Consider the following 12,354-nt stretch of genomic DNA (forward strand, 5'->3'; position numbering starts at 1 on the left):
GGAAGAAGAGGTGTGGGCTGAGCCATGGCTGAACTAACCAACACCTCCAAATCCGAGTCCCTAAACACCAACTAGGGCAGCTCCAGGGCATCCAACTGGGTACACAACCTAGACATTCATCATAAAACCTTAAGTGTAAAGCAGTCTCTGCCTGAAAGCCCTTATCATTATAAGGGTTTGTTAGATGAGTAATGTGCGGCGAACAAGTCCCACATGACTGGGTTGAAGTTATCACTGACCCAGCTGTTAGCATGGCAGAGGCAGAAGGTATGAGCATCACCATGTGGCATAGGCAATGCACATCCCTAGAATTCTCACAAGGTGAGAGCAGGTTCAGCGGGGGTATTCATTATACGCCAAATCCGCAGGGGTTTTCCAGGGTCTGTAGGGTATGGCCCTGCAGTAAAGCTCAGGCATTGGAATTGCTATGGTAGAACCCTTGTGTTCAATTAGGAACAGGTCCTCCTGAGAAAAGAAGGGAAGTCTCTATGGAACAAAAGGAAAGAGTAAGATGGACACAGAAACAGGTATAAGTAGACCAACCCAACTCACCAGAGGCTGAGACGGCTGACCTAGGCGTGCCTTGGTTAGGTCGCACAATTCACAGTGTTCCCCGTCAGTCAAAATTTGCTCCCGACACTAGGGAAGACCAAAAGCCAAAAACAGACAGACTTACCCAGGGCGAAGACCACCACAAATGAAGAGGCCCTCTAAGGGAGTTCAACCCCAAACACTCCAGGGAAGGAAACCCGGACAGCACAAGGGTGCACACAGGGAAGAAAACCCAGTACACATGCAGCTCCAAGCACCCAATAATCCCGGCTCATGTAGCACAAATGTGTACTAACAGCCATAAATGCAAAAACTACCACTTATTTGAAGGTAGAAAACCAGAGCCAGAGGGACATAGGACAGCCAGGCATTAGCTACCATCAGCAAGAACTGAGGGTTGACGAGCTGGCTGACCCAGTCTGCCGCCCTCCTCCCTCCCCCACAAATGAGGGGGGAATCAGAGGGAGAGAAGCGTTGGAGGTAGAATTCCTAGACTACAAAGCCAGAGTGCATGGGGTAATTGTGTGAAATCCTGATTAGGCTACAGTGTAAGCCCTCAGGAACTGTAGACGATTCAGTTGAATCCTAGGTTGCAGTTCTTTTAATCATGTCGTGGTGTAGTTGTCTAAGGCATAGACAAGCACCCAGGCTCTGGGCGATTGGGAACATCCAGAGCATAGGTTTGAATCCTTCTCACAGTTCCTACTGATTTTATCATTGATACATCATTTTAATGGGATTTCTTTGTGCACTGTTTTATTATTATGTAGGTACCAAGATTGTAGCCCATCGTCAACAAAGGTCAATGTTCATTCCATGATTCCATGCAGCTGCCAAATCCCTTGTTGATGAATGAAAAATACCTTACACATGACTTACAACTAATAACTTGAAACATTTCTAGAACAATGCTTCACTGATGATCTTTGTTCAAATAGACAACCTGTAAATGCTTCACCCATGTATTACAAATACAAATAATTGCCAACATAACCTAACCACCTAACCAACATCTTAATTTATACAACATGCTAATAAATAATATTAATTTACATTTGAGAAAATGCCTAGTATGAATGAAAAGCATATTAAAAGTGGTGAATATGTCTTTGGGGGTCAGCCGCTAGATGGAATGAACACAGCCCGAGGATGGGTTGCATAATCGAGATGAGCATAGTCAAATCTTTAAAGTAGTGACAAAATGCTTTATGAATCCGACCTGATATAAAAAATTCTGAAATATTCTTTAATACAATGCTATATAGCCATCCTGGGTTAGAGCATTATTTTGATAATTATTTATTTGTTCAACTTTGTTATTCATTATCTATATCTAGTATAATGTCTAGATTTTCAAGATGATAAATTGTTTTTCATACTGTTCCTATACAAATCCCTTGATGAAATCCTCAGTAAATCTGATTGCTATGACACTGACTGTTTCTTTGGCATCCTGAATGTTTAGAAACTCTTGAATATCCTGTACCATAGACAGTGCTATATAGCCATACTGTTTAGTACTTTCTAGTCAAATATACAAGAAACAAAAATGTAAGAAATCTTAAAGCTAAAAATAAACAGAACTACTGGCTTTGGTTATTACTATAAACTACATTAGAAAATGTGTACAAAAATTAAACGACGAAGTACTATTTTGGTTTACCAATAGTGTTGGAATAAACTCAAAGCAGTTGTGCTCTAAAAGTATTGGAAGATTTTAAACTATGATCAAATATGCACGGAAATGGGAAACCATGAGTTAGGTTTATACCCGTAACTATAAGAAAGAAAATCACTCGAATGTGCACACATGCAATTCCCAGTGTTGGGAGTTTAGAAAAGGGGCCCAGGAATTGCACTTAAGAGTCCTAAAAACCATTTAGTGAGTATCGTACAAGCAGGAATATATGTAGGCATGACCTCTCTCCTTCTACACACTTTCTCTCACAAACACATGAATGCAACACACACACACACACACACATTTGTATATCTGCTCACACAACAAATGCAGTCAGGGTAATTCACAAGTGAAATAAATGAGGGAGTTAAGTAGCAGAGGTAGATGCCACACATGAATTTAAAGGAAGGTATAACAGAGCCAAAGAGGTTTATGAAACAAATATACCAGCCAATTAAATGTTGAGAGGCAAATTCCGGGAGCTGAAGCTCACCTCTCTTCCCACAAGCACAGATAGGCAGGCGAGTTTGCACACACACATGCACCTTCATTTTAGTGAAGTCGAAAGACTGGATTTGTAAATAGACAACTAAAGTGTAGAAACATTCTCAAGACTTGTACAGTAACAAGAATTCAAAAGTTGGTAACTGAGACAAGATGATCTTATTTTCTATTTATAACCTAAATGCCTGAGTTCAAAACCCAGATGATACAATGCCTAATCATTTACCAATTGCCTTTAAACATAATACTGCAAATTTTGCAAAAATAAAATATTTTTATCCTACACACAATTCATCAGACCTGTATATGTGTCAGGAATATAAGATCTGTACTGTAAAACTTCGCGTCCTCTTATTTAAACTTTCTGAATAATCCAATAGAGTAGTACTGCCTTATTTTTGTTTCTGTCAATACAATAAACAAAGAAAACCAATACGGCATGACATAGGATGAATAAACATTGCTATTCACATGTAACCATACAGGAATAATGGATATATCTGTACTGTAGAGTACTGTACATACATACATGTACATACTGGTCTATAAAGTATATAAATGTGACTGAGTATTTGCAACTTTAGTTTTTCTGGGTAACTTTCAATGCCTCATATAGATACTGAAAAAACATCTAATTACATTTAGATCCGAATTGTCTTAACACTATCGCCCGCTCTGGACACCGCTCACGTCCACCTCTTTTCTCTCGAGTCCTAGCCATGGACTGTGCACGCATCCAATACAAAAAATATTTGTATAAAATTCATTTTTTATTCCATCGACTTGGAGATAGTTTCAAAATGAGCGCCTTTAGAGTGCGCACAAGTTGATACCAAAATGAAAGAAGTAACACGAAACTTGATGTCAGAACACTTGAAAGATTATAAATACGTTTTAGGTCACAATTTTAAAATATTTGTTAAAATTCTATTTATTGTGCTATTATTATGGGACTAGTTTTAAAATGTGCGCCTTTAGATTGCAAACAATTTGATACCAAAATGAAAGATGTAACACAAAAATTGATGTCAGAATACTGGAAACATATAAATAATTTTGTGATGATGAGCGTCCAAAATTAAAATATTTGTTAAAATTCTATTTATTGCTCTATTATTATGAGACTAGTTTTAAAATACGCGCCGTTTTATTGTGAACAATTTGATACCAAAATGAAAGATGTAACACGAAAATTGATATTATCAAACTGAATGAGTATACAAATTTGGCTGTGATGTGCAAATTGATGCTCGTTCACGGGTAACTTTAGGCTTTGCTAAAGGGAGTCTCGCTTGGCTTTTGGACAATATATGCATATACAATACCTGCAGGGAATTTAATTGTGAACACAATGATATCAAAACGAGCCACATAGCACGAGAATTACGTTGAGAAAATTGAAACAAGTACACACATTCAACTGATTTTGTGTGCTCACAGGTAACTTTTGCCGACTTTAGGCTTTGCTGTGGGGAATCACGCTTGGCTTTTGGACCTTATATGCATAATCACCAGTAGGGAATTCTATTGTGAACACAATGATACCAAAAGTAACGACGTAGCATGAGAATTAAGGTGAGAAAACTGAAATGAGTATACACATTTCGTGTCGCCGAGCGCTCGCCCTTCACCACCGGGGCTAGTTCATGCATAAGCGCGGAGCGCATGCAGGGCCGCGATAGTGTTAAGTTCTGATGGACAGAGCAAATGCACATTTTCTGAAGAGTATCACATGGCACAAAGTAGACTGGAAGTTCACGTTATTATTATTATGGGAGGATTTAGGGACGAGGCCCAGTATTAATAGTAGAGGTGATACCCTGCTGCCCACATATACTTAAGCTTTATGATCGCGACAGGATTTGAATCTGCATGACCAGGGATCATTCCACAGGGATCACCCCACCAGAAGAGTATGCAAAGTTCTTTACTGCTAAAATCCACTCAATATAACATTTAAATTATTGGAACCAATTAAATTTTTAAAATCTATTCTCTAAAGCTTAGGAGGGAGAGATACATAATAATTTAATCTTGGAAAATATTAGAGGGACTGGTTCCAAATCTGCACACAGAAATAACATCACATGAGACCAGGAGGCATAGCAGGATATGCAGAATACCCTCTATGAAAACCAGAGGTACAATAGGTATGCTGAGACAACTCAATCAACATCAATGGCCACGACTGTTCAACACACAAGGGCATTCTGCCTGGCCTATCAACGTGTTTAAAAAGAGAACTCGATAAACACCTCAAAAGGACACCTGATCAACCAGGCTGTGATTTATACGTCAGGCTACAAGCAGCCACATCCAAAAGCCTGGGTAACCAGACCACCAGCCAGGAGGCCTAGTCAGAAACAGGGTTGTGCAGATGGTGATCCTCAAAATCAACATAAGTTAACCTGGCAAGGCAACCACAGTACCGATACCACTCCACCATCAATTGCCTTATAAGTACCTTATAAGGCAATGGATGATGAAGTGGTATTGGTACTGTGGTAGCCAGGAGGGGTGATCCCCGGCCTCTTAGGTTCTAATCCTGTTGGGATCATAGTTTATAATGATACAGTTTCCACTCGATTTAACGACCTATATGAGGCTACACCCAAATTGTTATATCCTTTGGCATAAAAATGGCAATAACTTTTTATGTTATATTTGGGAGGGCAACAGGATGGATGGTTTGGGAGGGCAACAGGATGGATGGTGGATGGGCCAGATGGCTGACTGGCTGCTTAGCTAGCTAGTGGGCTGGCTGCTTAGTTGGCTGGTTAGCTGGCTGGTTAACTAGCTAGCTGGCTGGCTGGCTGGTTAGCTGGCTGGTTAACTAGCTAGCTAGCTGGCTGGCTGGTTAATTAACTAGCTGGCTGGCTGGTTGGTTAGCTGGCTGGCTGGTTGACTAGCTAGCTGGCTGGCTGGCTGCTTAGCTGGCTGGTTAACTAGCTAGCTGGCTGGGTGGTTAGCTAGCTGGCTGGGTGGTTAGCTAGCTAGCTGGCTGGTTAGCTAGCTGGCTGGTTAGCTAGCTGGTTGGTTAGCTGGCTGGCTGGCTGGTTAGCTGGCTGGCTGGCTAGTTAGCTAGCTGACTGGCTGGTTAACCAGCTGACTGGCTGCTTAGCTAGCTAGTAGGCTGGCTGTTTAGCTAGCTAGTAGGATGGCTACTTGGCTAGCTAGTGAGCTGGATGGTTAGCTAGCTGGCTGGCTAGTTATGTAGCTGACAGGCTGGTTAACTAGCTGGCTGGTTAGCTAGCTAGCTGATAAGTTAGCTGGCTGACTGGCTGGTTAGCTGGCTGGTTAGCTAGCTTGTTGGCTAGCTGGCTGGCTGGTTTGTTAGCTGGCTTGCTGGCTGCCTAGTTTGCTAGTTGGCCACCCTGTCCTCCTAAGGTTTCCCAATGTTAAGAAAATGGTAACTTTAAAGTGTCCTTTCTTAACCTATCAGAGGATCCAAAACAGAAAACGGGACAGTACGCCACTTTCGCCAGCCGTTTCCATTTTCTAGTACCACAAATTTTGGGGTAATGTGACGCATATGAGCGAAGTGCAATGTTCTTTGTAAGAGAACAGGTTGATCCGACTGGCTGGCTGGCTTGCTAGTTGGTAGGTGGGTGGGGTAAGTGGGGCAAGTGGGTGGGCTGAATGGATGGATGGATAACTGGCTGGATAACAGTACAGCCTCCCTCAGCTGTACTGTGAAGTGGATAGGTATCAGCAAATATAGGTGCACAGGTGTAGTCCCACACAACCTGTCTACCATCCCTCCATGGGTGTAGGGTGACTCCATCTGGGCATTTGTGACATTTTATATATAATATAATATATATATATATATATATATATATATATATATATATATATATATATATATATATATATATATATTATATATATATATATATATATATATATATATATATATATATATATATATATATATATATATATATATATATATATATATATATATACATACACACACACACACCTTTATTTTATTTTAGGGAATTTCATCTAGGGTGGACCGAGCAGCAGAAGAGACGAAAATCATAGTGAAAATAGTAGGTTTAGAAGAAAGCTCAAAGGAAAATGTCAGTGAATTTAGAAGAATAGGAAAATATGAGACAGACAAGAACCTCCCCTTAAGGGTGATGTTTAACGGAGTGAAAAACATGATGGAAATACTTAGAAATGCCAGGAAATTGCAGAGTGACGAGGTTGGCAAACTTTGGTCAATAAGACAAGACCTCTCAAAGGAAGACAGAAAAAAAGCTGAAAATGAACCTAATTGAAGCAAAATGTCTAAATGGGGATAGAAATGAAAAAGACAAATTCTTTTTTCTACGAAGTATCAGGGACTGGAAAGCTTGTGAAATGGTTCATAAAAACAAAGCAACAAAATCAGTAGCGGAAGGGGGAGAAGAGCAAAGGGAAAGGGAACATGTTCCTGAAAATTGTATATATCAACATAGATTGAGACATGTCAAAAACTTTGGAGTTGCAAGATATAATTCAGCTTAGGGTCCCAGATATTGTCGCATTATCAGAGACGAAACTTGAAGGAAATACATTAAATGAAGTCATATTCCCAAGGGGCTATTCAGTTTGGAGACGTGACAGGAAAACTAGGAAAGGAGGAGTGGCTGTGCTGGTGAAAGAACACCTGAAGGTAAGAGAGTTAATATTTGAAAACCCTCGAGATATTGACATAATGGCATTGCAGGCCTGGAATCAGGATAATAAGCTGATAATTTTAAATGCCTACAGCCCACCAGCAAGCAACACATAGACTTAGGAAGAACTGGATGACAAATGAGAGGGCCTCATAATGGTCATGAGAGATATTATTGTACAAGCAGATAAAGATAAATCACGACTGTTGATACTGGGGGACTTCAACTTTAAAGCAATAGACTGGGAGGCCTATGAAGCAAGAACGGAGGGCTTTTGGACATGCAGATTTGTGAACCTCATTCTGGAGACATTCTTGTATCAACACATAAAGCAGGCCACAAGAATGAGGGAAGGAGATGTACTGTCAGTATTGGATCTAGTATTCACCAGAAAAGAAGAAGAGGAGATATTTGACATCCAGTACCTTCCTCCCTTGGGAAAGAGTGATCACGTCCTGTTAGACATTAAATATTCTTTAAGATATCATCTAGAAGAAAATATGGACATCGAAACAGTTAATAAACTCGATTTAAGGAGAGGTCACTATGGGGAACTTCAAAATTTTGTTAATGAGTGTAATTGGACAGACTTGTTGCAAGGCAGGAAGTAAATGAAATGTATGCCAAATTTTGCAAAATATACGATGAAGGCACACAAACATTCATACCAAAACAGAGATGCAGGGCCAGAAAACAGGATTGGTTGAAGAGAAATTGTGAAAGGGCCAGAGACCAAAAGACAAAAATGGAATCAGTATAGGAAAAGACCAAACCCCCATACATACCAGCGATACAAAGATGTGAGAAACAACTATACGGCAGTAAGGAGAGAGGCAGAAAGAAATTTTGAAAAAAGGATAGCGGATTAATGTAAAACAAAACCGGGCCTATTCTACAAATTCATAAACAACAAATTGCAGGTAAAGAATAATATCCAGAGGTTGAAAATGGGAAACAGATTCATGGAAAATGAAAAGGAAATGTGTGAAACATTAAACGAAAAGTTCCAAAGTGTGTTTGTACAAAATGAAATCTTCAGAGAACCAGACACAATAAGAATTCCAGAGAACAACATTAGAGCATATAAAGATGTCTAGAGATGAAGTGGAAAGTGCTAAAGGAGCTCAGTAAGAACAAAGCAGTTGGCCCAGATGGAGTTTCACCATGGGTTCTGAGAGAATGTGCATCTGAGCTCAGCATTCCACTTCACCTGATCTTTCAGGCATCCCTGATTACAGGAGTCGTAGCAGAAGTGGGGAAACAACTAACATAGTTCCAATCTACAAAACTGGCAGCAGGGAAGACCCCCTCAATTATAGACCTGTACCATTGACAAGTGTAACAGTGAAAGTATTGGAAAAATTAATCAAAACTAAATGGGTAGAACACCTGGAGATAAATTATACAATATCAGACAGACAGTATGGTTTTTGCTCTAGAAGATCTTGTGTATCGAATTTACTCAGTTTCTATGATTGAGCCAAAGAGATTTTACAGGAAAGAGATGGTTGGGCATCTATCTGGACCTAAAAAAGGCTTTCGACAGAGTTCCACATAAGAGGTTGTTCTGGAAACTGGAAAATATTGGAGGGATGACAGGTAAGCTTCTAACATGGATGAAATTTTTTTTGACTGATAGAAAAATGAGGGCAGTAATCAGAGGCAATGTATCAGACTGGAGAAATGTCACAAGAGGAGTACCACAGGGTTCAGTTCTTGCACCAGTGATGTTTATTGTCTTCATAAATGATCTACCAGTTGGTATACAGAATTATATGAACATGTTTGCTGATGATGCTAAGATAATAGGAAGGATAAGAAACTTAGATGATTGTCATGCCCCTCAAGATGACCTGGACAAAATAAGTATATGGAGCACCACTCGGCAAATGGAATTTAATGTTAATAAATGCCATGTTATGGAATGTGGAATAGGAGAACATAGACCCCACGCAACCTATATATTATGTGAAAAATCTTTAAAGAATTCTGATAAAGAAAGAGATCTAGGAGTGGTTCTAGATAGAAAACTATCACCTGAGGACCACATAAAGAACGTTGTGCGAGGAGCCTATGCCACGTTTTCTAACTTCAGAATTGCTTTTAAAAACATGGATGGCGATATACTAAAGAAATTGTTCACGACTTTTGTTAGGCCAAAGCTAGAATATGCAGCGGTTGTGTGGTGCCCATATCTTAAGAAGCACATCAACAAATTGGAAAAGGTGCAAAGATATGCTACTAAGTGGCTCCCAGAAATGAAGGGCAAGAGTTACGAGGAGAGGTTAGAGGCATTAAATATGCCAAAACTAGAAAACAGAAGAAAAAGGGGTGATATGATCACTATGTACAAAATAGTAACAGGAATTGATAAAATCGTTAGGGAAGATTTCCTGAGACCTGGAACTTCAAGAACAAGAGGTCATAGATATAAACTAACAAAACACAGATGCAGAAGAAATATAAGAAAATTCACTTTCGCAAACAGAGTGGTAGACGGTTGGAACAAGTTAGGTGAGAAGGTGGTGGAGGCCAAAACCGTCAGTAGTTTCAAAGTGTTATATGACAAAGAGTGTTGGGAAGACGGGACACCACGAGCGTAGGTCTCATCCTGTAACTACACTTAGGTAATTGCACACACACACATACAGTATATTACACACACACATTAGCAGGAACACACACACAGATTAGAAAGAATTTTTTTAGTGTCAGAGTGGTTGACAAATGGAATGCATTAGGAAGTGATGTGGAAGAGGCTGACTCAATACACAGTTTCAAGTGTAGATATGATAAGAGCCCAGTAGGCTCAGGAACCTGTACACCAGTTAATTGACAATTGAGAGGCGGGACCAAAAAGCCAGAGCTCAACCCCTGCAAGCACAAATAGGTGAGTACACACACACACACACACACACAAAATTGCTGTCGTTCAAATAGGATCACAAAGAACTGTGTGATTACTTATGAATAACTAATGCTGAGAAGACTCGATAAGAAGTTAATGACAAATATAAATATACTAGACTTGTCATTCACCAGACAACCACTCATACACATCAAGATATAGATGGTAGTATTTAGTATTTACACATGAAAGTATAAGACTGTCAGCCTTAACTCTCAACTCCTTATGTATACGTAAAATGAGTAAATTTAATTGATGCACTGTATTCTTAGTATATATCCAAAACAAAAATAATAAAGGCTTAATAAACATAATGACTTCTTAATTGGGTTATATACTTATTATTGAAGTCATGTATGTACAATAATTAAGTATTTGAATAAGCAAGCATGTTGCCATAGAGTATTTAACAATACATTTTCACAAAACACTACCTTTCATAACTATGTAGCACGAACTATATTTCCAACAATAATATAGGTACTTGGCCAAACAATGTTTTCCTTCGGAAATTTCACGCAAGTTTTTATCATCAGCTGCAAAGCAGTCACTTTTGATTATCACTATCTCCATAATATTCATAAATAAAGTCTATATTCCATAAACATATTATATATATATATATATATATATATATATATATATATATATATATATATATATATATATATATATATATATATAATATATATAAAAATTTAAATTTTTTCAGAGGTACTGTCTCTGCTATGCTGGCGCTGTAGTCCACTATTTCCCACGGTACCACTGCTGTATGCACTTGGGCCAACAGCCATACCACCCGTAGAACCTGTACGCTCCTTTAATGATGAGATCGAGGTGAGAGTCTTTTGAAACCAGGTATTTTTTGTAGCCTGTAACTCTGTCATCGCTGTGCTCAACTGATGTGTCAGATCCTGTGACAAGATATCCTGTCAAGTTTATAATAAATACATGGGAACAAAATCTGCTAAAATGCTAAAATGCAGTATTCCCTAAAACCAGCAGTATCAATTATATTTAGATATAAATAAATGTACTAATGAAACTGGATGATGGGTTGCAAGAATCTGGTTATACTGTAAAATACTTCCTTTAATGATACTTATGAAGGGAAGTATTATGATTACCTCTTTTGTTTTGTACTTCAAGAGGTTAATAATCTTTGTTAATTTGAATTACAATATACTCAAAGACAATAATGATTTATTAAATTGCTTCATAATTGTTTCCTTATGAAGAGAAAAAACAAATTACAATCAACACTCCATTCACTAACCTGGTTTTTACATTCAGATTCTACCAATGCCAACTTAGTTTGAGCCAACTCCAGTTCCAGCTCACGGACCTGCTGATTAAGCTTTGTCACAGCTGGGGATTCCTCAATGCCCAACTCTCCTGGTGGGCCTGTGACTGGTGACAAGATGCCACTACACTTCTCACACGATGACACTTTGGCCTTGAAAAAAAAAAACCCAGCATTGAATGTAATGAAATGCCATTTTCTGGGTGAGACCCGGAGCTCCCCAGAGCTATACCGGGCTGATGTGTATATATTAGACCATGGCAACTGTCATTCGAAGGAGTTCTAGGCCTACCGGCGACCAGAGCCAGACCCTGGCCCCCCTCAAGAGAGGCACGAGGAGCAATGGCCTAAAGACACCCCTGTGTAATTGGAAGCAGTCTTTGTCTGCCATCTACCAGGTCAGGGACCTAGAAAAGTAGGAATTCCAAAACAAACTACTGCTGATCAAAGATTTGCAAACCGAAAGCTTAACTAGGAACAGAACTCCCCAATCAAAACCAAAGAAACAAGTATGATGTCACCACAAATGCCGCGCGCATCCGTCTGCACAACCCCCCTTCCTCCTCCAACAAAATGCCGTTTCGTTACATTCAACGCTGGTTTTCTGTGGAGAGCCCCTTTGGCTCCCCGGCGCTACCTAACCAAAGATAAAGAAAAAGAGGAACTTACCTGGGAGGCGGTCGTCACTCGCTCCTCAACTCGAAGTCCAGGCAACTGGTTGTAACCTGCAACCCAA

The 12,354-nt window shown here is 39.4% G+C and overlaps 1 protein-coding gene across 1 annotated transcript in view; it reads right to left on the minus strand.

Annotated features, from left to right (window-relative positions):
* Positions 1 to 10,631: 10,631 nt before the first annotated feature.
* Positions 10,632 to 12,354, minus strand: part of LOC123748888 (rab GTPase-activating protein 1) — a 172,783-nt gene continuing 171,060 nt past the window's right edge. Inside the window, 2 exon segments of the mRNA XM_045731242.2 lie at positions 10,632 to 11,229; positions 11,592 to 11,771. Of these exon segments, the coding sequence (XP_045587198.2) occupies positions 11,014 to 11,229; positions 11,592 to 11,771 (396 nt within the window). The 3' untranslated portion in view covers positions 10,632 to 11,013.

This window comes from Procambarus clarkii, chromosome 1 (assembly GCF_040958095.1).
Source record: "Procambarus clarkii isolate CNS0578487 chromosome 1, FALCON_Pclarkii_2.0, whole genome shotgun sequence".
Lineage (NCBI taxonomy): Eukaryota > Metazoa > Arthropoda > Malacostraca > Decapoda > Cambaridae > Procambarus > Procambarus clarkii.